General features: G+C 49.7%; 1 protein-coding gene and 1 long non-coding RNA gene across 2 annotated transcripts in view; one reads left to right on the top strand and one right to left on the bottom strand.

Moving 5' to 3' along the window:
• LOC310743172 overlaps positions 1 to 25,222 on the bottom strand; it is a 204,632-nt gene that overhangs the window by 87,036 nt on the left and 92,374 nt on the right. The gene's annotated exons all lie outside the window — the stretch shown is intronic.
• Positions 1 to 25,222, top strand: part of KCP (kielin cysteine rich BMP regulator) — a 101,906-nt gene that overhangs the window by 42,283 nt on the left and 34,401 nt on the right. The window contains exons 18-35 of the mRNA XM_083572461.1: positions 2,130 to 2,215; positions 3,608 to 3,701; positions 5,012 to 5,164; positions 5,900 to 6,006; positions 7,228 to 7,321; positions 8,966 to 9,139; positions 10,884 to 10,966; positions 11,151 to 11,244; positions 13,507 to 13,689; positions 14,906 to 15,076; positions 16,091 to 16,267; positions 17,618 to 17,703; positions 19,243 to 19,333; positions 20,665 to 20,747; positions 22,284 to 22,457; positions 23,448 to 23,627; positions 23,778 to 24,048; positions 24,293 to 24,375. Coding sequence (XP_083428587.1) covers positions 2,130 to 2,215; positions 3,608 to 3,701; positions 5,012 to 5,164; positions 5,900 to 6,006; positions 7,228 to 7,321; positions 8,966 to 9,139; positions 10,884 to 10,966; positions 11,151 to 11,244; positions 13,507 to 13,689; positions 14,906 to 15,076; positions 16,091 to 16,267; positions 17,618 to 17,703; positions 19,243 to 19,333; positions 20,665 to 20,747; positions 22,284 to 22,457; positions 23,448 to 23,627; positions 23,778 to 24,048; positions 24,293 to 24,375 — 2,384 coding nt within the window. The remainder of the gene's footprint in view (positions 1 to 2,129; positions 2,216 to 3,607; positions 3,702 to 5,011; positions 5,165 to 5,899; positions 6,007 to 7,227; positions 7,322 to 8,965; positions 9,140 to 10,883; positions 10,967 to 11,150; positions 11,245 to 13,506; positions 13,690 to 14,905; positions 15,077 to 16,090; positions 16,268 to 17,617; positions 17,704 to 19,242; positions 19,334 to 20,664; positions 20,748 to 22,283; positions 22,458 to 23,447; positions 23,628 to 23,777; positions 24,049 to 24,292; positions 24,376 to 25,222) is intronic.

The following is a 25,222-nucleotide window of genomic DNA, read 5'->3' as shown; positions in this document are numbered from 1 at the left end:
ATAAGGAGAGTAGGTTCCCTGTAACCTGGCTTCTCGCTGTGAGGGAGCTGCCAGAAGGCCCTCGGAGCTGGACCTCAGTGTCCTGGTTGGATGATGGGGGTGGAGACTCTCCTTCAGGTCTACTGGGCCCAGGCTGTTTAGGGCTTTAAAGGTCAGCACCAACACTTTGAATTGGAAACGTACTGGGAGCCATTGTAGGTCTTTCAAGACCAGTGTTATGTGGTCTCAGCGGCCGCTCCCAGTCACCAGTCTAGCTGCCGCATTCTGGATTAGTTGTAGTTTCCGGGTCACCTTCAAAGGTAGCCCCACGTAGAGCGCATTGCAATAGTCCAAGCGGGAGATAACTAGAGCATGCACCACTCTGGCGAGACAGTCTGCGGGCAGGGAGAGTCTCATCCTGCGTACCAGATGGAGATGGTAAACAGTTGCCCTGGACACAGAATTGACCTGCGCCTCCATGGATAGCTGTTATTAAATAGGAACATCCCTATTTTCATCAGAGGAATGTTGGAGGGTATGGAGCTGTGGGACTTCCGGGGCCATCTGATGGCAGCCCTGTATGGGGGGGAAATTATGGTATATATATATGTTGGAAGCTGCCCAGAGTTGCTGGGGGGGGGGTATAAATAGTGAAATTATTATCATTATTGTTACTATTATCGAATAGAAATGTTGGAGGGTATGCAATCTGCTTCCCAGACAAGTTCTTTTTTCTTTTTCTTTTTCACTTTTAACATTTATCAACATACATAAATCATAATAATTTTACAAACAGGATTCTCAGAATCCCCGAACTTCTCTCCAGTCCTTCAAACTGCATCGTATCATGTTCTCCATATTTTCTTAAAACTCAATTCTTATCATCGTTCTCGCTTCACTGCAAGCGTTTTTAAAATCCCGCCAACGTTTTTAATTGTTTACAGTCACTTATAAAATTTCCCCATTCTTATTAAATTTATTGTTCTCTCAATCTCTGGTTTTCCCGGTCATTTTTGCCAGTTCGGAATAGTTCCTCGTCTTTATCAACCATTCTTCTTTTGTAGATAGCTTGTCCTCCTTCCATCTTTGGGCAAGTAGCAGCTCCCCGCCCAAGTTCAAGGTGTTGCTATAAATATATTTGATTCCTTGTAAAAATTATCTGTGCACCACTGTGCCGTAAGAAAAATATATCAAAGTGGTGTGCAGCGGTAAGAATATACCGTATTTTTCGCTCTATAGGACGCACCGGGCCATAGGAGGGGGAGAACAGGGGAAAAAAATTCTCCCCCTCTCTGCTCAGCGCCCCTTCAGCAAAGCGGCAGGAGAAACGGAGCCCCTTCCATTTCTCCTCCCGCTTCGCTGAAGGGGCGCTGCGCAGAGAGGGAAAACTGTGCAGAGAGGGAAAACCTCTCCAGCGAAGCGAAGCCTGGAGAGCAAGAGTGATCGGTGTGCACTGACCCCTCTCGCTCTCGAGGCTTCAGGCGGCTATCCGCAAGCCTTCGGAGTGCGGCGGGAACTCCTGCTACGCTCCGAAGGCTTGCGGATAGCTGCCTGAAGCCCCCGGAGCAGGTGTTCGGGCTGTGCTACGGGGGCTTCAGGCTTCAGGCGGCCATTCGCAAGCCTTCGGAGCGGTGGGGGGAGCTCTCCCTCTGCGCTTCAGAGGCTTCGCGTTGCTATCGCTGAAGCCAAGGAGCCTGCATTCGCTCCATAGGACGCACACACATTTCCCCTTCATTTTTGGAGGGGGAAAAGTGCGTCCTATAGAGCGAAAAATACGGTAAACCATGCAATAAAAAGCATTTTTTGAAAGCAGCATCCGTTATAGCCGCTGGGAAGGATGTATTCTGAACTGCCTGCGCAGGCCTGGCAGAATAGAAAAGTTTTTGGCTGGCATTTGAAAGCTGGGGCAGAAAGTGCCAATTGAATCTGCATTGGCAGAGTCTCAGTCATCATCCTTGGCCAATTTCAGGAGCTTAAATTTGGTGGTGGGTTGTGTGGGGGCTTGGACAGGAGTGTCCTGGGGGAAGGGCAGGACTGGGCAGGATCCTGACCCCGCAGTTGATTTAGCATTTTTTCGGGGGGGGGGGCTTAAAATGCCATTTGCTTGACCTCCTGCTCCTCTCTCCCCTTTCCCCGATCCGCCTGGACAGTGTGTGAATTTGAAGGACGGCCCTTCCAGAACGGAGAAACCTTTCGGCCTGCAGGGGGCAGCCCATGCCTGCAATGCACATGCTCAGTGAGTAGAGCAGGGGTGGGGCAGGGAGGGGCTGCACTCAGAGGGGGGAGTGCCACTCATGGCACAGCGGGGAGGGAGGGGTTCTTCACCATCCCTTTCTCTCCAGCAGGTCCCTCCTTGCTTCCAGGTGGCCTGTTTGATTGAACATTCGTTTTGTGGAGAGATTAGACGAAGTTGCCTATTTCCTGACCATTCGTTCTGATTTGCTTGTGGGGAGATTAGATGAAGTTACCTATTTCCTGACCATTCATTCTGATTTGCTTGTGGGGAGATTAGACGCAGTTCCTTATTTCATGCCCATTCATTCTGATTTACTTGTGGGAAGATTAGATGAAGTTACCTGTTTCATGACCATTCATTCTGACCTGCCTGTGGGGAGATTAGACAAAGTTCCTTATTTCATGACCATTCATTCTGACTTGCTTGCGGGGAGATTAGACGAAGTTCCTTATTTCATGCCCATTCATTCTGACTTGCTTGTGGGGAGATTTGACGAAGTTCCTTATTTCATGCCCATTCATTCTGACCTGCTTGTGGGGAGATTAGACGAAGTTCCTTATTTCATGACCATTCATTCTGACTTGCTTGTGGGGAGATTAGACGAAGTTCCTTATTTCATGCCCATTCATTCTGACCTGCTTGTGGGGAGATTAGACGAAGTTCCTTATTTCATGAGCATTCATTCTGACCTGCCTGTGGGGAGATTAGACGGAGTTCCTTATTTCATGACCATTCATTCTGACCTGCCTGTGGGGAGATTAGACGAAGTTCCTTATTTCATGACCATTCATTCTGACCTGCCTGTGGGGAGATTAGACAAAGTTACCTGTTTCCTGACCATTCATTCTGACCTGCCTGTGGGGAGATTAGACAAAGTTCCTTATTTCATGCCCATTCATTCTGACCTGCTTGTGGGGAGATTAGACGAAGTTCCTTATTTCATGAGCATTCATTCTGACCTGCCTGTGGGGAGATTAGACGAAGTTCCTTATTTCATGCCCATTCATTCTGACTTGCTTGTGGGGAGATTAGACGAAGTTCCTTATTTCATGCCCATTCATTCTGACCTGCTTGTGGGGAGATTAGATGACGTCGCGTCGGAGCAAGTCCCACACTTTCCAGTGCACACTTTCCTGTCACTTCCCTTATTGCAAACACCCCCTGCTTCTTTGGGGTGGGTGACAACGGCTTCGTTTATTATCTTTATTCTAACCTTTACACCCCTCCAAGGAACTCAGTGTGTCAAATTTATTTGCTTCCTTATCCATTCACGAAAAATCTTAACCCTCAGAGCAACTCGCACCGATCTCAAAACGCCCGTAAACACGAGCGAATACTTTCCGAGCCAGAGTCTTGCGAGATTCCGCTGATTTCTTTCTTTCCCGTCTACAGGATGGGCACGTCCGGTGCCAGCAGGAGTTGTGCCCACCCGCCACTTGCTCCCAGCCCGTCCAAGACCCAGGGCAGTGCTGCCCATTCTGCAAAGGTGAGCTTTGAACCCTGGATGGACTTTGGTTTGGTGAGGCCCTCAGCTCTTGAAGGTCATGGGGCCCTTTCTATGTCCAGCTGTCCTTAGCCAACAACAAATTGTCACTGTTTTTGTGTGCAATATATGCTATATGGTGATATATGAACTGTCAACTGTCCCTTATTTGGCGGGAAAGTCCCTTATCCCAGCGCCGTGTCCCGTTGCTGTCCCTTATTGATGATGTCCCTTAAATTTCCCGGGTTTCAAAGGAAGCAGCTCCTCTCCCTCCCTCCCTGCCGGCCAGGGAGGAAGGAGGCTCCGACTGTGTTGCTTGGCTGCGTTGCTCACCCAATAAGGAGTCTAAGAACGACTGGGGGGTGGAGCTTGCATGCCTTGTGCCAATCAAATCGGCCACGTTGCCCGGGGACTCGCTTTTGCTCAGCGCTTCCCAGCGGAGAGGTGATGGTGGTTTCCCTTGCTGCATCCCCTTTGCCGGGTTGCTGCGCTGTGGGAACACCGCTTGAGGCTTTGTTTGGCTGCTGGCTGGGCTTTCTGCCTTTGGCTTGGAGGGGCTCAGAAGTTGAACATACCTGTGCCTGGGAAATCCCTTATTTTGGCTGCTGATCCCTTCTTTTTGAGGCTGCTGGTCCCTTATTATCAAATCTGTAAGTTGACAGCTATGTTTACGAACCTAATCAGTATCTAAAGCCATTTGCACATGTGGCCATCCAACCAGTCGATACAGAATGCAGGCACCCTATATTTAGAAAGGAGGAAACCAGTGATATTTTAGGGAGCAGGCTAGCAGGCGGGGCCCATGACTTACATCAGGCATAGACAACCTTCGGTCCTCCAGATGTTTTGGACTACAATTCCCATCATCCCTGACCATTGGTCCAGTTAGCTAGGGATCATGGGAGTTGTAGGCCAAAACATCTGGAGGGCCAAAGGTTACCTATTCCTGACTTACATCATAGGAGCCTACACAACACAAAACACTGTTGCTGTAGGTATGTTTTATTTTATTTGTTTTTTATCTTATATTTTGGAAGTGTACATCCAGGTTTTTTTTTCCTTTCATTTTTTTGGGGGGGCGGGCCAAGAGAGAGGGGCCCTAAACTAGAGCTTGTTTAGATTATACCTAAATCTGGCACTGGCTTATACCTAAATCTGGCACTGCCACTCCTCCTGTGTTCTCCCAGATGAGAGATCTGGATCCAGCTTGGGCATGTGAGGATTGCAGGTTTGGAAGGGACCCCCAGGCATCATCCAGACTGACCCCGCCACCAGTCCTATGACGACAACTCTCTCTCTCTCTCTCCCACCAGTGTGTGTCCTGGACAGCGTGGAGTTTGAAGACGGCACCGAGTGGGAACCGGAGGGCGAGCCCTGCACCAGCTGCATCTGCCTGCAGGGGGAGCCGGTGTGCAGCCCCACCCCCTGCCCCCCACTTCCTTGCCAACATCCAGCCCAGCTGCAAGGTGAGAGCACACCTGGACGGCCCGCCTCCAAGTCTCCGCTATAGGGAGGGGGCAGCTGACACAGACAGATGCACCAAATTCCTTTGTACCGTTCACGTGCCAAGTCACCCATTGCCAACCTGCTGCCCTCCAGGTCCTTTTCATGATACCGTATTGGCCCAAATATAAGCCTGCCCAAGGGCTGCCTTCAGATGTCTTCTAAAAGTCTGGTGGTTGTTTTCCTCTTTGACATCTGGTGGGAGGGCGTTCCACAGGGCGGGTGCCACCACTGAGAAGGCCCTCTGCCTGGTTCCCTGCAACTTGGCTTCTCGCAGGGAGGGAACCGCCAGAAGGCCCTTGGTGCTGGACCTCAGTGTCCAGGCAGAACGATGGGGGTGGAGACGCTCCTTCAGGTCTACTGGACCTTTAAAGGTCAGCACCAACACTTTGAATTGTGCTGAAAAATTTATAACTGAAAATCAAAATAGTTTTTTTTTTAAATCTTGCTCTGCTTTCCTTGGGACCCCAACCCTGAGAGGGGCTCTTGACGTCTGGGCAGCCCAGGACCTCCAGACACACTGCCCAGACTTGCACCCCAGGAGGTTACTTCAGTGCTGCTAACACAGCGGTCTAACTTCACCTCCAGAGGAGAACTCCATTGTCTCTCGAGACAGATGGGTACCAAACAAGGTTCTTAGCCAGACCAGCACCCAGTAGGTGTTGAATTGTGACTCTCACCCTCTGCCTCCTCTGCAGGGTCCTGCTGCCCAGCGTGTCAGCAATGCTTCTACAACCAGAGGCTCTACAGCAACGGGCAAGAGTTCATTGACCCGGACCATCCCTGCCAGAGCTGCCGGTGTCTGGTGAGAGCCAGCAGGGGACTCAGCTACATTAGTCAAAAAAACCTGTATTTTGAATGCGTTATAAACATGTAACACTAGATGGCACTGTAAAGCCCAAAACTTTTCTATGTGATTTTACATTTAGCGGGTTTTTGTCCTTTTGTTATAATGATTTAATTTATGACTTGCCATATTTTTCGCTCCATAAGACGCACCTGACCATAAGACGCACCTGGTTTTTAGAAGAGGAAAGGGGGAAAGTCCCGGTTTTGGGGGGATCAGCTCACAGTTGTGCAGCTTCTTTTGCAAAGGGGAAAAAAACCTGTTTTTGTGGGGTTCAACTCACAGTTCTGCAGCTTCTTTAGGAAAGGAAAGGGAGCCATTTCTACAGTTTCCAGACAGATCTAATCTGCCAGTCCCATGTTGCTGGGAAAATAAACAGCCTCCGTCTGCAGAACATTCAACAATGGAGGCCTGGGCAAGGGGCCCGAAAGGGAGCCAGCGACTGACCACATATTCACTCCATAAGACACACAGGCATTTCCCCTTACTTTTTAGGAGGAATAAAGTGTCTTATGGAGCGAAAAATACAGTATTTATTGTGGGGTTTTGCCTGTGTGTAGATGCAGCTGAACATCGCCCCAGCATGCCCAGAGGCCATTTTCCTGGACATTAGCTGTCTCACAAGCCAGACACAGTCATATCTTACGTTACGTCCGCTTCATGTTACGTCCTACAATAACCCGGACGTACCAGAAAGGGTTACTACCGGGTTTTGCCACTCGCGCATGTGCAGAAGTGCAAAATGACGTCACACACATGCGCAGAAGCGGCGAATCGCAATCTGCGTGTGCACAGATACGCCGCTGCGGGTTGCGCTCTTTTCATGTTGTGAATAGGCCTCCGGAACGGATCCCATTCACAACCAGAGGTACCATTGTAATTAAGTGGGCCTTGCCAGTCCTTACCAGGTCAGCTGAGCAGCTCAGGTCTTGCAAAATCTGATCAGCTTTGTTAACTCCTCTGCAACCCCATCCCATCGTGAACACAAATCATCAGGAAAGCAGAATCTGAAAGGTATCTGGAGGGGTCCTGAATCTGTGCAGTTTAGGCAGGGAACGAACATACGCAGAAGCCACAGTTTTGGAGCAGAACCACTTGTGCTATGTTCTTTGGCAGGAAAAAGGTAGTATACAAATTTAATAGCAATAATAAATAACAGTGCCTCCTTCTCCGCCGCAGGATGGCACCGTCCGCTGCTCCACCACTCCCTGCCCCCCGCTGACTTGTCCGCATCCAGAGATGAGGCCTGGAATATGCTGCCCAAAGTGCCCCGGTGAGTCACCAAACGGGTAACTCCCATTTCAGCACCTGGAAAGGTGGGAGTTGTAGTTTGTTCAGGATGCTGAGAGACCTCCTGTTCCCCACATAGTGCTACGGTTCCCAGAATGTATAACCACCCATCCCTCTTCACGGGGAGCTCTGGGGACTGTAGCTCTCTGAAAGGAACAGAGGGAGGGTTGTCTCCTTAATAACTCTCGGCACCCAAACTACAGCTCCCGGAATTATCCAGAGGGTAATTGGGCCTGATCCTGCTTGCGGGCCTTAGTTTGCCGACCCATGGGGTAGATCCACATGCATATACTTTGTAACTAAGTCTGCCTTCAGGGATCCAACTGTGAACTGAATGAGAGTAAACTACTTTTATATAAAATAAAATAAAAATTCCTTCCAGTAGCACCTTAGAGACCAACTAAGTTTGTTCTTGGTATAAGCTTTTGTGTGCATGCACACTTCTTCAGATACACTGAAACAGAAGTCACCAGACCCTTATGTATAGTGAGAGGGTGGGGAGGGGTATTACTCAGAAGGGTGGTGGGAATGGGTGATTGGCTGATAGGTGTGGGATCTGTAACTACTTTTATATACTGTACACAAGATTGTGGCATGTTTATTCTTTTAAGAGAGATAGAAGGCAACTTACCAGGAACCTGATAGTGAGAGGCTTACACGAGCCTGCAACCAGCTACCCGCTGTGTGTTTAAAAGGGGAATGTGAAACTCTGCTAAGGAAAGGAACTTGCTTGCGTAAGTTAGGAAGGATATTGATAAACAATACAGTCATACCTCGGGTTACAGACGCTTCAGGTTGTGTGATTTCGGGTTGTGCACCGCACCGAACCCGGAAGTACCGGAACGATTACTTCTGGGTTTTGGCGCTTGCGCAGGCACAGAAGCACTAAATCGCGCCTTGCGCATCATCATCATCATTTTTTATTTGTATGCCGCCTTTCCACAGTTAAAAAACAAAGCTCAAGGTGGCTTGCAGCATAACAAGGTTTACATAATTACAAAAGTCATAAACAATAAATGAACCACATCAAAAAAAGACACAACCAAATGGGAAACAATTTCCACATAAATCAAAATCTAAAACTAAGAATACAGCAGAAGCGCCAAATCGCGACCCACACGTGCACAGACGCACGGGTCGCGAACGCTGCGGGTCGCGAACTGCCTCTCGCACGGATCACATTCACGACCCGAGCGTCCAATGTATTATTATTATTATTATTATTATTATTATTATTATTATTATTATTTATTTGTACCCCGCCCATCTGGCTGGGTTTCCCAAGCCAGTCTGGGCGGCTTCCAACAAAGACCAAAAATACACTAAAATGTCATGCATTAAAAACTTCCCTGAACAGGGCTGCCTTCAGGTGTCTTCTGAATGTCAGGTAGTTGTTTATCTCTTTGACATCTGATGGGAGGGCGTTCCACAGGACGGGTGCCACCACCAAGAAGGCCCTCTGCCTGGTTCCCTGTAACTTGGCTTCTCGCAGGGAGGGAACCGCCAGAAGGCCCTCGGAGCTGGACCTCAGTGTCCGGGCAGAACGATGGGGGTGGAGACGCTCCTTCAGGTATACTGAACCGAGGGCCTTCTATCCTCTCCTGCTTCCCTGAACATTCCCACACAGATTGCACTCAGGACAACCGAGTGGTGCTGGACGGGGAGGAGCTGCCTAACCCGCTGAACCCCTGCCAGGCGTGCCTGTGCACTGCTGGAGAACTGCGCTGCAAGGAGCGTCAGTGCCCGGGGGCCTTATGCGCTCACCCCTTGCCCGGATCCTGCTGCCAGAACAACTGCAATGGTGAGCATCTCCTGCACTTGGCTAGAATGCCACACACACACCCCATCCCGGGAATCACAGAATCGTACATTTGGAAGGGGACACACACCCCACCAAGGGATCATCTGGCCCAAGTCCCTTAAAGGCAGGAATCACACCCAGAAAGTAATGGAATCATGGATTTGGAACAGGGCCGGATTTCAGTTTGATGAGGCCCTCAACTACTGAAAGTAATGGGGCCCTTTATATGTCCAGCTGTCCTTTGCCAACAACAAATGGTCGCTGTTTATTGTCGAATAGATGCTATATGGTCATTTATGGACCTCATAGGTATCTAAAGCCATTTGCACATTACAAAGTATGTATTTTATCAAAGTAATTGTTGAACTGAAATACAATTAAGAAGTATATTGATAGTGAAATACAATTAAGAACAAGTATATTGATAAAAGGTAAAGGGACCCCTGACCATTAGGTCCAGTCGTGGCCGACTCTGGGGTTGCGGCGCTCATCTCGCTTTACTGGCCGAGGGAGCCGCTTCTGGCGAACCAGAGCAGCGCACGGAAACGCCGTTTACCTTCCCGCCGGAGCGGTACCTATTTATCTACTTGCACTTTGACGTGCTTTCGAACTGCTAGGTGGGCAGGAGCTGGGACCGAGCAACGGGAGCTCACCCCACCACGGGGATTCGAACCGCCTACCTTCTGATCGGCAAGCCCAAGAGGCTCTGTGGTTTAGACCACAGCGCCACCTGCTGTGCCTAAGTATATTCATAGTGAAATACAATTAAGAACAAGTATATTAATAGTGAAATACAATTAAGAACAAGTATATTAATAGTGAAATACAATTAAGAACAAGTATATTAATAGTGAAATAATTATTAAGTTCTAACTTAAAATGACATTTTATTCATAACAAACTTAATAATCAAAACACATCGGCATTTGGCAATAACAAAAGTTCCTTTAGGAACACAATTTACAAAGACTCATAATCTAATCCGGCCATAGGCAAACTTTGGCCCTCCAGATGTTTTGGACTACAATTCCCATCATCCCTAGTTAACAGGACCAAAACATCTGGAGAGCCAAATTTTGCCTATGCCTGACCTAATATCTAGAAACTTGCTATAACATGAAATAATAGGTGTAAATATATGATGCAAACGGTTAATAATTATAAATAGCAGAATGTAGGCACCCTATATATAGAAATGAGCAAACAAATTGTCTCTGTTTTTTGTGTTGAATATATGCTATATGGTAATGGATGGACCCAATAGGTATCTCAACATGAAATAATAGGTGTAAATATATGGTGCAAACTGCTAGTAATTATAAAGAGCAGAATGTAAGCTCCCTGTATATAGAAAGGAGCAAACCAGGGATATTTTAGGGAGCAGGCGAGGCCCATTTCTTACATCCTAGGAGCCTCCACAACCCAAAACACGGTTGCTGTATGTAGCTTTTATTTTATTTGTTTTTTATTTTGGAAATATATATCCAGGTGTTTTTCCTTTACATTTTTTTGGGGGCCCCCAAGAGAGTGGGACCCTAAGCTAGAGCTTGCTGAGCTTATACGCAAATCCGGCACTGATTTGGAAGGGAATCCTGTGGGTCATCTATCCCAACCCCGCCTAGAGGCCCCCCTGATCCCCACTTGTTTCCTAGTCTTGCCCCCAGTCAGCTCTGCTCCCCAGAACCACACAGATCTCTTTCTCCAACTAATGGGGCCCACTATTAACCCTTCCCTTCCTGCGCAGGCTGCAACTATGCCGGGAAGGAGTACCCGAACGGGGCGGAGTTCCCCCACCCCACGGACAAGTGCCGGCAGTGCCACTGCATCGTGAGTGCCAGGGTGGCGGGGAAAGGATGGTGGGGTCTTTCCCCTTTGCAATCACAGAAGGGGCACCCAGAGGCCATCTAGTCCAACCCCCTCCCTTACGAAGCGGGAATCCTAGCACTGTAGAATCACAGAACTGTACCAGCGCAATGCTCAGCCAGCTTTTCTCCCCCCGTCCTGTCCGCAGAATGGGAACGTCCAGTGCCTCTCACACCGCTGCCCGCCCCTTCTGTGCCCGGAACCGTTCCTGATGCCCGGAGAATGCTGCCCCCAGTGTCCAGGTAAGGAACTGCACCAGCTTCACCTTCCAGGGTCTGCCCGCTTCCCTGGCAAGGGGTCCGATGCCCGAAGGGCTTGCTGCTCACTCACTTATTTCCTAAGCGCGCGCTCCCCTCGCGCCAACAGAAACTCTCTCAGCAGCTCATGCCGCAATTACCGTATTTTTTGCTCCATAAGATGCACTTTTTTTCCTCCTATAAAGTAAGGGGAAATGGTTCTGCGTCTTATGGAGCGAATGCGTGGTCCATGGAGCCGAATTGCCCAGGGGCAAAAAGCAGATCGTGCTTTTTTTTTTTAGAAAGAGGGAAGAGGGTGTTGAAACAAAGCCGCTGAGCAGCTGATCGGCAAGCGATCGGGAGGGAGATAAGGGACTCTAGAGATAAAGGAGACTGCCTGGGAGGGGGGAGGTAAAAGCCCATGGATCCTCAGGATTTTTGCACTGGGTCACCCCAAATTCACCATCAGATCATATAACATGTCCATGGCTATAGCCTGCATCAAAAAATCACGCATCCACTGTTTCGTGGGGCCGCAATGGCGCAAAAACGTGGTTACGAAGCACAGATCCACATGGATTCTCAGGATTTTTGCATTGGGCTACCCCAAACTCATCGTCAAATCACATATCATGTCTGTGGCCACAGCATGAGCCACAAAAAACATACATCCACTGTTTCGTTCAGAATACTTTTTTATTCTTGTTTTCCTCCTCTAAAAACTAGGTGCATCTTATGGTCAGGTGCGTCCTATGGAGCGAAAAATACGGTAAACAAATGATTTTGGCATTTATGCCAGAAGACAATTATTAGAGGCCCTACAACACAATAGGCTCAATTCTTTGCCCCCAACAGTTCAGGACCTGCTTTCGGACAGGAATGATCAAATTACTTTAATAGTGGCTGAATTTTTGAGTGCTGTCCATGTAGAAAGACTGGGCTATTATAAAGAGATTTAGTGGTTCTCAATTGATTGGTGATGGGGTAATGTTGTATTGTATTATTTATGCTGATTGATTTTCTCTGGAGTTAAAGATCTGACTGGGACAAACCTTGTTATGTTGAGCTCGTATTTTGCACAATTTGTATACGGTGTCTCTTTGACAATGTGTGGTTTGCTATGCCTAATAAAGGATATTTGATTGATAAGTAACCAAATGCAAAATACAATCAGGAATATGCAGCGGAAGCCATGAAATGGCTGCATGGGTTGTTTGAAAGGCCTTGGTGAATTAAGGAAAAAGACTTGCCTGTTGCCAGAGGCTTGGGGGACCCTGAAAAAGTCCCTGCAGCTGACTCAGAGCTACAGCAAAGGTGGTGCCATGTAGTGGTTAGAGCGCCAGCCCATGGCCTGGGCGAGGCCAGGGTTCAAATCTCTGCTCACTGGGTGACCTGGGGCCACTTACTGCCTCTCAGCTCAACCTACCTCACAGGGTTGTTGTGGGGGTTAAATGAGGGATGGGGAGAAGAACCGTGTGGGCCATCTTGAACACTGTGGAGGAAAAAGGTAAGCTATAGATGTGATGATAATAATATAAAGGTAAAGGGACCCCTGACCGTTAGGTCCAGTCGTGACCAACTCTGGGGTTGCGGCGCTCATCTCACTTTATTGGCCGAGGGAGCCGGGCGTACAGCTTCCAGGTCATGTGGCCAGCATGACTAAGCCGCTTCTGGCGAACCAGAGCAGCGCACAGAAACGCCGTTTACCTTCCTGCCAGAGCGGTACCTATTTATCTACTTGCACTTTGACGTGCTTTCGAACTGCTAGGTTGTCAGGAGCAGGGACCGAGCAATGGGAGCTCACCCCGTCGCGGGGATTCGAACCGCCGACCTTCTGATCAGCAAGCCCTAGGCTCAGTGGTTTACACCACAGTGTGCTTTAAAATGCTAATATCTGCAAAAGTAACATGCAAAGGTCTGTTGTATAGGGGGAAATTGCCTTGCAAAACTGTGTTGACTGGTTGATAGTAAAGGTAAAGGGACCCCTGACCGTTAGGTCCAGTCGTGACCGACTCTGGTGTTGCAGCGCTCATCTCGCTTTACTGGCCGAGGGAGCCGGCGTACAGCTTCCAGGTCATGTGGCCAGCAGGACTAAGCCACTTCTGGCGAACCAGAGCAGCGCACGGAAACGCCGTTTACCTTCCCACTGGAGTGGTAGCAAGTCCTAGGCTCTGTGGTTTAACCCACAGCGCCACCCGCGTCCCTCCCTTGCCACTCCAAAAGGCCACCGCTTTCCAACTCTCAACATTTCTTTCTTCCTTCTTACAGCTCCCCCAGCCGGCTGCTTCTACCTGGGTGTCCCCTACCAGCACATGGGGCGGTTCTACGACCCGTCGGACAAGTGCCGCGACTGCATCTGCAACAACGGGACCATCACCTGCCAACGCCAGCCCTGCGCGCCGGCCCAGTGCTCCCACCCGCTGCAGCTGGACTGCTGCCGCTCATGCGACGGTGAGCAGTCGCTCCTGTGCTTAGGCATGTGGGAATGTTCAGGGAGGCAGGAGAGGATATATTGTTTATTAACATCCTTCCTAACTTGGGTCAATGCTCAGAGCCTGGCACACGCGGAAAACACTTCATTGAGGTTGTCAGGCTACAGGAAGTATCGACAACTGGCCACGCATCTGCCGCCAAGCCGGGATCAAGGTTCTTATATTGATTTACAAAGCCCTGAGCAACTTGGGTCCGGAATAGCTTGAGGACCAACTGGACTCTGAGCTTGATGGCTCAGATCATCCGCAGAACGCTATCGGTCGTTCCTGAGTTAGTGAGGTTTGTTTGACAACAAATCTTTTTCTAGTGGCAGGGAGTTCCACAGGACTCGGCAGATGGCGCTGAAGGTTTTGTTTCTTGTTGTTGTCAAACAAGCCTCACTAACTCAGGAACGACCAATAGCACTCTGTGGATGTTCTGAGCCATCGAGCTCAGGATCCAGTTGGTCCCCAAGCTTTGTAAATCGATATAAGAACCTTGAACCCCCATACTCTCATATGCCCCTTTGTCTTAACCCATCAGCTACCTTCTCCCTCCCCACCGGCTTCCATTCCAGAACCCAGGAGTCCTGGCCATAGCTGTCAACCATCCCTTATTTGGCGGGACAGTCCCTTATTCCAGCGCCGTGTCCCACTGCTGTCCCTTATTGATGATGTCCCTTCAATTTCCTGGGTTTCAAAGAAAGCAGCTCCTCTCCCTCCCTCCCTCCCAACCAGGGAGGAGGGAGGCTCCAACTGTGTTGCTTGGCTGCGTTGCTCACCCAATAAGGAGTCTAAGAACGACTGGGGGGTGGAGCTTGCATGCCTTGTGCCGATCAAATTGGCCACGTTGCCTGGGGACTCGCCTTTGCTCAGCGCTTCCCAGCGGAGAGGTGACGGTGGTTTTCCTTGCTGCGCCCCCTTTGCCGGGTTGCTGCGCTGTGGGAACCACCGCTTGAGGCTTCGTTTGGCTGCTGGCTGGGCTTTCTGCCTTTGGCTCGGAGGGGCTCAGAAGTTGAACATACCTGTGCTCTGAAAATCCCTTATTTTGGCTGCTGGTCCCTTATTTTCGAGGCTGCTGGTCCCTTATTTTCAAATCTGTAAGTTGACAGCTATGGTCCCGGCTCCCAATCACCCCTCCCCTTTCTTCGTTGACTAGCCCTCCTCTGTGCTCTCTCTTCCCCGGCCGCCCCCAGGTTGCCTTTACCAGGCGAAAGAGCTCCCCAACGGAGAGCAGTTCCCCGACCCCAAAGACCCCTGCAGAGTCTGCTCCTGCTGGGAGGGGAGCGTCACCTGCAAGGCCAAAACCTGCCCACCATTGGAGTGCCCCTTCCCCATCTCGGGACCTTGCTGCAAAGTTTGCGAAGGTAAGTGCTCTGGATGCATGCCGAAGAGGAAATACACACACACACACATACAGTGGTACCTCGGGTTACATACGCTTCAGGTTACATGCGCTTCAGGTTACAGACTCCGCTAACCCAAAAATAGAACCTCGGGTTAAGAACTTTGCTTCAGGATGAGAACAGAAATTGTCTTCCAGCGACGCAGCAGCAGCGGGAGGCCCCATTAGCTAAAGTGGTGCTTCAGGTTAAGAACAGTTTCAGGTTAAGAACAGACCTCCAGAAGGAATTAAGTACTTAACCCGAGGTACCACTGTATTTGTCGTTTAGTCGTGTCCGACTCTTCGTGACCCCATGGACCAGAGCATACCAGCCACTCCTGTCTTCCACTGCATCCCGCAATTTGGTCAAACTCATGCTGGTAGCTTTGTTGTTGTATAACAACAATTGCTATGGAGCAGTAGTCAGCTCTCACTTCCATACATCACTACTGGGAAAACTATAGTTAAAGCTATGGTTTTCCCGGTAGTGATGTATGGAAGTGAGAGCTGGACCGTAAAGAAGGCTGATCGCCGAAGAATGGATGCTTTTGAATTATGGTGCTGGAGGAGATTCTTGAGAGTCCCATGGACTGCAAGTAGATCAAACCTCTCCATTCTGAAGGAAATCAGGCCTGAGTGCTCACTGGAAGGACAGATCCTGAAGCTGAGGCTCCAAGACTTTGGCCACCTCATGAGAAGAGAAGACTCCCTGGAAAAGACCCTGATGTTGGGAAAGATGGAGGGCGCAAGGAGAAGGGGACGACAGAGGATGAGATGGTGGGACAGTGTTCTCGAAGAGACAAACATGAGTTTGACCAAACTGCGGGAGGCAGTGGAAGACAGGAGTGTCTGGCGTGCTCTGGTCCAGGGAGTCATGAAGAGTCGGACACGACTAAATGACTAAACAACAACAGTGGTCATAAAGTTATGTAACCCCTGCTACTGACTACATGTTGCATGGATATTACTAATTATTCCCTCTCGCCTGCCACCCCAGGTTGCACGTACCTCTCCGAAGGCTACCTGAATGGCCAGGAGTTCCAGGACCCCCAGGACGCTTGCGGCCTCTGCACCTGCATTAACGGATTTGTCACCTGCACCAAAAAGCCCTGCTACAAAGCGGGGTGCACCCACCCAGTCCAGGGGCCCGGCCAGTGCTGCCCCGTCTGCCACGGTGAGGTCAGAGTGCCGGGGCGAGAGAGGGCTACTGACAGAAACAGGAGCGAAGAAGGAAGAGAAGCGTTCAGATCTGTCTCTGAAAAGCTGGAGAGGCTTTTTGAACATGCTCAGGGGCACTGTTTCCTGCAGAAATCTGACCTCCAGACTAGGGTTACCAGGCGTCCCCATTTCCCAGGGACAGTCCCCGGATTTGGGAATAAGTCCCCGGACATATTCCATCCCGGGAATGTCCCCGGATTTCATCTAATGTCCCCGGGAAACGCAGCAGTGGCAGTCTCAGCAGCCCGGAGCAGTTGGCTCTGGCTGGCTTCAGGAGCTGCTCAGAAGTCCCCATATGATGGTGGTGCAGGGGCTCCAAGATGCAGCTTCCGAGCTGCCTCCACCTTCCCTGATCCCAGCAGCTAAGCTGTGAAGGGAGGCTTCATGCTGCCGATCAGAGCAGCTTCCCAACTCCTACTTACATGCAAGCAGGAGCGGGGCAGGGATCTCTCAGTTAGGCAACGGGAAGCCTCCCTCCCAGCTGAGGGATCCCTGCCCCCTTCTGCTTGCACGCAGGTAGGAATGGGATTGGGACACGGGTGGTGCTGTGGATTAAACCACAGAGCCTAGGACTTGCCAATCAGAAGGTCGGCGGTTCGAATCCCCACGACGGGGTGAGCTCCCGTTGCTTGGTCCCTGCTCCTGCCAACCTAGCAGTTCGAAAGCACGTCAAAGTGCAAGTAGATAAATAGGTACTGCTCCGGCAGGAAGGTAAAGGGCATTTCCGTGCGCTGCTCTGGTTCGCCAGAAGCGGCTTAGTCCTGCTGGCCACATGACCCGGAAGCTGTACTCCGGCTCCCTCGGCCAATAAAGCGAGATGAGCGCTGCAACCCCAGAGTCGTCCACGACTGGACCTAATGGTCAGGGGTCCCTTTACCTTTACCTTTACCTTTTTTAGGAATGGGGTTGGGGCTGCTCCGATGGGAAGGGAGGCATCGCGCTGCCCGAGCCGAGCTGCCACTCTCGGCCCTCCTTCTCCGCCTTCCATGCCTGACCCACCGCGCACCGCTTCCCCACCACCACCACCGAAGAACCAGCAACTCAGGGGCTGCCCAGGCTCAGGGAGAAAGGCGATAGAAGCCTCGGATGAAGGGGAAACGTGGCGGTTGAGATCAAGGCAGCGGCCGCTCCTCTGCCACCGCCGTCGCTGCAGCATCAACGTCCTGAACATGTAGTATTTAATTAATTAATTAATTAATGTATCTCCGGATTCATTGAAAAGAAAATCTGGTAACCTTACTCCAGATGGAACTTGCAAAAGCAGGGACTTCATCATCGCTCGCCTTCTTCTCCTGTCTCCTAACAGGCTGCTCCTATAATGGCGTCACCGTTAGCAACGGGCAGAGCTTCGCTGACCCCGGGGACCCTGTCTGCTCCCAGTGTACCTGCAAGGTGAGTTGGTCAGGGGCTGAGGGATGTAAGCAGCTAAAAATCTGGGGACAGGGACACATTCTGTCTCTGGATCGGCCAGCCCCGCCTCGGTTGCAAAAAGAATTGTGGAACAGCAGCTCCCCTTTCCACAACATCGCTTTGAGCTTTTCCACAAGACGGGATCATAGAAGCAGGGATGGATTTGGGTTTGATGAGGCCCTGAGCTCCTGAAGGTAATGAGGCCCTTTATATGTCCAGCTGTCCTTTGTCCACAACAAATTGTCGCTTTTTTGTGTGTTGAATATATGCTAGATGGTAATTGATGGACCTAATAGTTATCTCAAGCCATTTGCACATAACAAAATATGTATTTTATCAAAGTAATTGTTGAACGGAAGTACAATTAAGAAGTATATTAATTGTGAAATACAATTAAGAACAAGTATATTGATAGTGAAATAATTATTAAGCTCTAACTTAAAATGACTTTTTATTCATAACAAACTTAATAATGCAAACACATCGGCATTTGGCAATAACAAAAGTTCCTTTAGAAACACAATTTAGAAAGTCTCATAATCTACTCCAGCCGTAGGCAAACTTCGGCCCTCCAGATGTTTTGGGACTACAACTCCCATCATCCCTAGCTAACATGACTAGTGGTCAGGGATGATGGGAATTGTAGTCCGAAACATCTGGAGGGCCAAAGTTTGCCTATGCCTGACCAAAAATCTAGAAACTTGCTATAACATGAAATAATAGGTGTAAATATATAACATGAAATAATAGGTGTAAATATATGATGCAAACTGCTAATAATTATAAATAGCAGAATGTAGGCACCCTATATATAGAAATGAGCAAACAAATTGTCTCAGTTTTTTGTGTTGAATATATGCTATACAGTGGTACCTCGGGTTAAGTACATAATTCGTTCCGGAGGTCCATTCTTAACCTGAAACTTTTCTTAACCTGAAGCACCACTTTAGCTAATGGGGCCTCCCGCTGCCGCCGCGTCGCTGGAAGACAATTTCTGTTCTCATCCTGAAGCAAAGTTCTTAGCCTGAAGCACTATTTCTGGGTTAGCGGAGGCTGTAACCTGAAGCGTAAGTAACCTGAGGTACCACTGTATATGCTATATGATCATTGATGGACCTCATAGGTATCTCAAGCCATTTGCACATAACATTTGCAACCAGTCCATGCAGAATGTAGGCACCCTATATATAGAAAGGAGCAAACCAGTGATATTTTAGGGAGCAGGCTATACATCATAGGAGCCTACACAACACAAAACACGGTTGCTGTATGTGGGTTTTATTTTATTTGTTTTTTATCTTATATTTTGGAAATGTACATCCAGTTGTTGTTTTTCCTTTAAATTTTTTTGGGGGGCCCCAAGAGAGTGGGTCCCTAAGCTAGAGCTTGTTTAGCTTTTATGTAAAACTGGCACCGCGTAGAAGGGAACCCGTGCATTGCAGGGGTTGGACTAGATGACCCACGGGGTCCCTTCGAAATCTACGATTCTGTGATTCTAACGCTCTGCTCCGTTTGCTACAGGCCGGCTCGGTTCAGTGCCTGAAAAAGCTCTGCCCTCCAGCCCCCTGTGCCTACCCTGTGCCCGGACCCTGCTCCTGCCCGTTGTGCCAAGGTCAGTGCCCCTTGGGCAAAGGCGCCCTACCTGCTATGGGGCAGGATGGATGGTTTAGAGTGGAGTGGCTGGCTCCCCACAGGGGCCTCCTTGGCCTGGAGCCCCTCTGATCCAGGAAGATGAGCAGAGCGTTCTGGGCAGCGAGATCCAGAAGAGCGGAACAAATTATATTTTCATGGGGTCTCAGTTCGGAGGACGATATTTGGGCATTGAATTATATGCGGGGTTGCCTCCGGAGATTTCTGGACTGAAGAAGGTCCTGTGTGAGTGTATGGAGGCGGTTGGAGGATGGATGGCGGCTAGCAGATTGAGGTTGAATCCTGACAAGACAGAAGTACTGTTTTTGGGGGACAGGAGGCAGGCAGGTGTGGGGGACTCCCTGGTCCTGAATGGGGTGACTGTGCCCCTGAAGGACCAGGTGCGCAGCCTGGGAGTCATTCTGGACTCACAGCTGTCCATGGAGGCACAGGTCAGTTCTGTCTCCAGGGCAGCTGTTTACCATCTGGTATGCAGGATGAGACCCTCCCTGCCTGCAGACTGTCTTGCCAGAGTGGTGCATGCTCTGGTTATCTCCCGCTTGGACTCCTGCAATGAGCTCTATGTGGGGCTACCTTTGAAGGTGACCCGGAAACTACAACTAATCAAGAATGCGGCAGCTAGACTGGTGACTGGGAGTGGCTGCCGAGACCATATAACACCAGTCTTGAAAGACCTGCACTGGCTCCCAGTACATTTCCGAGCCCAATTCCACGTGTTGGTGCTGACCTTTAAAGCCCTAAACAGCCTCGGTCCAGTATACCTGAAGGAGCGTCTCCACCCCCATCGTTCAGCCCAGACACTGAGGTCCGGCGCCGAGGGCCTTCTGGCGGTTCCCTCATTGCGAGAAGTGAGGCTACAGGGAACCAGGCAGAGGGCCTTCTCGGTGGTGGCACCCGCCCTGTGGAACTCCCTCCTACCAGATGTCAAAGAGATAAAGAACTATCAGACTTTTAGAAGACATCTGAAGGCAGCCCTGTTTAGGGAAGCTTTTAATGTTTGCTGCACTAATGTAATTTAATATTTTGTTGGAAACCGCCCAGAGTGGCTGGGGAAACCCAGCCAGATCGGTGGGGTATAAATAAAGTATTATTATTATTATTATTATTATTATTATTATTATTATTATTATTATTCCACAGAGGGCACCAGGTGGGCAAAACTGGTTCTAGGCTAACGGTTCTTTAGGCACCAGGTGAAAACGCTCTTTTCCAACCGGGCCTTTGGCAGACTAACGCCAGATGCCCTTTTAAATTATGGGGTGTCAGAGTCCTTCCTTGTTCCTTCCCCTGCAGGCTGCAGTTTCCAAGGCCGTGAATATGGGGAGGGAGACAGCTTCTCTGCCCCCAACAAGCCTTGTGAGGAATGCCGCTGCCTGGTAAGTGTTGAGATTTACCTGTGTTTCTTGCGTTGCAGCGGACTGGTCTAGAGGACCTCTTAAGTGCCTTTCTTTTTTTAAAAAAAATAATTTTTATTAACTGGCCAATCACATCAAATTAAATCACATCACATAAATTCCAAATTACAAAGCCAAATTTTTAAATTTTGTTGGGGGAACCCATACTTCAAGATCCAAAGGGGGATTCAGATCATCTTCTTATTACTGCGTTAATGTCCAAATCAGTCCCAATCAGTCCAAACAAAATTCATAATTCTATTCAGTCTTATCTTGGTGTTTCCACGTCATATCTTGTTCATATTATTTCCATTTTTCCTTTACGATCTCTTCTGTTAGTCTCCTTAAGCCGATAAGCAAAATAATAATCCTGTGTGGATTTCCCGTTCCTCCACTAAGTCCAGATGGTTTCCATATATCTCCTTCGTAGATAACATCGCTCTTTCCATCATAAATTTGGCATTTGTCGCTCTTAAGTCCCACCGAGAAGTTGATCCACGATATGTAAACAACTCTATTTCTCTCTTTCTCCTCCCAGACCCAAGAACTCCAACAATGCCTCCCAAAATGGCGACGGCATTTTTAACTGCGTCATTCCAAAACTCTTAGCTTTCCAGCTTCGTCTTGAAACATTGCTTTGGTTCGAAAGTTTATCTCCACACAGCCTTAAATCCACAGCTTAAGTCCTTAGTTTCTGACTCATTAGGGGAGGAGATTCTTGTTAAATCACATAATGAAGGGCAGGTTGTTGTTTTTTCCCCTCCCCCCTCAAGTCATACCGTATCTTGACGTATCTTCTCATATTTTATTCTTGTCTTGTTATCAGAGATCTCTTCTGTCAGCAGTCTTTACTCCCCTTTTTCCTTGAAGCATGTGCAATTTATCTCGTCCAAATTGTTTCTTTTGAAGATGCTTGCAACTAGCAGCGCGAATCAGGGACGGCGTCTAGGAGTGCCGAAATCCCACAGGAGGGCTTTGTGCCTAGTGCCCCCACCCCCACAAATTCGGGGGTGGTATAGGGCACAGCAGGCAAGGGCCGTCCCCCCCACCATCCTGGGGGGGTTAAGGAGGCTAATTACCCTCATCATAGCCTCCAAATTACCTCGTGTGGGTCGGAGAGATGTTATTGTCAGCCATCTTCCGATGCGCCACCTAGTGGCCCCCCCTCTCTCTTAAGTGCCTTTCAACCCATAGCGTTTTTTTTTTCTTTTTTAGTCAAATGCGCTATAAACATGCAAAACCAGATGGCGCTGCAGAGCAAGAAAAAAATCCAAGTGATTTTCCATAGCGTTTTTTTTTTTTTTTAGCAATTTAATTTCTGACTTATTTATAGGGTTTTGTGTCCCCTGTGTGTAGATCTGCCCTGGGACAGGGGAGCGGGTGTGAGGGCTCCCTATGCACCCGTCTCCATGGGGTGTCTCCGTGCTTAGCAAAGGGGCTGGACCCTCAGGCGCCACCAGGTTTTCCAGGTACCCCACACCTTATACTCACACTTGGCCCTCTCTCCCCGCTTCCCAGAGAGGCGACGTCACCTGCGGACCCACGCTCTGCCCCACGGCCCGATGCCCTCACCCGTCGCGAGACCCTTGCGGCTGCCCCACCTGCGATTCCTGCAGCTTCCACGGGCTAGACTGTCTGGACGGCGAGCGTTTCCCTGACCCCCGGGACCCCTGCAACCAGTGCCAGTGTTCGGTAAGCGGGGGGGGGGGGGCGGAGGAGAGAGGCGGGATAAAATTCCCCTTGGAGGGTTGGTACAGTATATCTGAAGGAGCGTCTCCACCCCCACCGTTCAGCCCAGACACTGATGTCCAGCTCTGAGTGCCCTCCCTGCAAGAAGCCAAGTTACAGGGAACCAGGCAGAGGGCCTTCTTGGTGGTGGCTCCCTCCCTCTGGAACGCCCTCCCATCTGATGTCAAAGACAAAACAACTACCTGACATTTAGAAGACATCTGAAGGCAGCCCTGTTCAGGGAAGCTTTTAATGTCTGACGCTTTATTGTTTTTGATATTTTGTTGGAAGCCGCCCAGAGTGGCTGGGGAGACCCAATCAGATGGGTGGGGTATAAATAAATTATTATTATTATTATTATTATTATTAGCCAGATTCCCCATTTGTTAGACCTTCTGTTTGGAAATGCATGGCAGGATGTAGCCCAAAAAGGTCAGAGAGAAGCGTCACATTAGCACACTCCTAAATAATAATAATACTAATAATGGATTATTTGAAATATTGCAAAAAAGACAATAAGTTAAAGATAATGAAAGGTAATATGAAATTAAGAAATGCATAATAAGTGATAAGAACGGAAAATCATCAGAGGTGTTGACCAAAAAGTCAAAAAAATATTGCATAAGATGGGAAGTTCTGTTGTATGAATGTTAATTAATATGTTAAAAACTAATAAAAATGTATTTTTAAAAAATAATAATAACGAACTAATGAAAAAGAAACAGGAGTTCATACAATTGCTTATATGCTGAATGTTCTCTCTCACGCGCACACGGCCAACTGGTACCTCCTCCGTGACTTCGGAGCCGAGAGGCAGCGTGGCCTAGTGGGATGGATTTTATAGGGCGCAGATGATGGTCGTCACCAATTCCTGGGGGTAGCCCATCTCTATGAACATTTCTGCCAATGCCCAGGAAGTAAACCACAGGGCCCTTGTCCCTTCTCCGCCCACAGGCTGGCACCGTGACCTGCTTACCCGCTCCGTGCCCAGCTGTGCCCTGCCAGAACCCCGTCGTGCCGCCCGGGCAGTGCTGTCCGAAGTGCACGGGTGCCTGCCGTTTCCAGGGGCGCCTCTACAAAAGTGGGGAGGCCTTTGGCTCGCCGCAGAACGCCTGCCACACGTGCACTTGCCAGGTGAGGGCAGAGGGATTGGCACCTACAGGGGCAGGTGGGCTCCCCTGGCCTCGCTCAGCACCCCCTGTCATGGCAAGGCTGAGCCAATGAGCCTTCTGCATGCCAAGCAAGTGTCCTAGCCCCTGAGCTGCCTCCCTCCTTCCTCCGCAGGCAGAAGTCGTGACCTGCCAGCCCAAGCCCTGCCCGCAGCAGTGCACCCACCCTCTGCCCCCCGACGCTCCCGCCTGCTGCCCCACCTGCGACGGCTGCCTCCATGAGGGCCAGAAACTTGCCAATCGGCAAGTCTTCACCCCGGCCTCGGACCCCTGCCGGCACTGCAGCTGCCTCCGCGGAAACGTTCTCTGCAGCCCGGTCCTTTGCCCCCAGGTGCCGTGCTCCAGTCCTGTCCGCAAGCCTGGGCAGTGCTGTCCACAATGCCCAGGTGAGCCGCAAAAACCGGTCCCCCCGGAATCCGCTTTTATTTATTGCATCAATGTGCCACCTTCCCCTACAAGGAGTTTCAGGCGGCGTTCCTCCCCGACTCCCCATTTAATCCCCTGGGTTGGGTGGGGATTCGAACCCGCCTCTCCCAGGTCGAAGCATGTCGCCTCGCTGGCTCTCAGTTTTGAGGCTGGGGCGGACGAGGGGCTATTGGCGGACCCCTAACCTCCCTGTCTCCCCGACAGTGTGCCAGCACGGAGGCCGCGAATATCCGGAAGGCTCCCAGTGGCTCTTGCCGTCGGACCCGTGTCAGCAGTGCTCCTGCGTGGTGAGATCCTCTGCCCTCCGGTCCCTGCTCCTCACAGAGGGCCATATTCCCTTCCCAGCGACTTTTCGGGGGCCGCAGGCCAATCGGAGGCGGGGCCAGAGGCGAAAGTGGGAGGGGCAAGCAAGGGCCTTTGGTGCGGCACTTTATTGCTTAAACGCCGCTTGATTTTAAGAGAAAGGAAACCTCAAAGTGGTCTGCGAAAAAGGATATGTCAGATTATTATTATTATTATTATTATTATTATTATTATTATTATTAAATTGAATTTATATACAGTCATACCTCAGGTTACAGATGCTTCAGGTTGTGTTATTTCGGGTTACGGACCAGCCAAAACCCGGAAGTACCAGAACAGGTTACTTCCGGGTTTCGGGAGTCGCGCATGCACAGAAGCACGAACTTGCGCTATGCACAGAAGCGCCGAATTGCAACCCCCACATGCGCAGACGTGCCGTACGGGTTGTGAATGTGCATCCCGCACGGATCACGTTCGCAACCTGAGTGTCCACTGTACTGCCCTGTACCTGGGGGTTCACAGAATAAAATCTAGATATAAAACCACAAAATACATAATAAAAATTAAAATAACAACCCAATAGCCCTCCCCCAATTTTTTTTAAAGGGCATAGGATGTCAATCAGATCCACCAAAGGCCTGGTTAGAAAGGAACATTTTTGCCTGGCGCCATAAGGTGTACAATGAAGGCACCAGGCGAACTATCCCGGGGAGAGCAGGAATTAATGAGGAATTAATGTAAGGAGATTTAAGGCTTCCGAAGTTAACGAGAGACTTAAAAAACTCGCCTCAGCCACCTAAACATCTGGTCAGGCTCGTCTGAACAAAAATG

The sequence above is a fragment of the Podarcis filfolensis genome, assembly GCF_964270895.1.
Source record: "Podarcis filfolensis genome assembly, chromosome: 10".
NCBI lineage: Eukaryota > Metazoa > Chordata > Lepidosauria > Squamata > Lacertidae > Podarcis > Podarcis filfolensis.
This window is presented reverse-complemented; position numbering and strand designations above follow the sequence as displayed.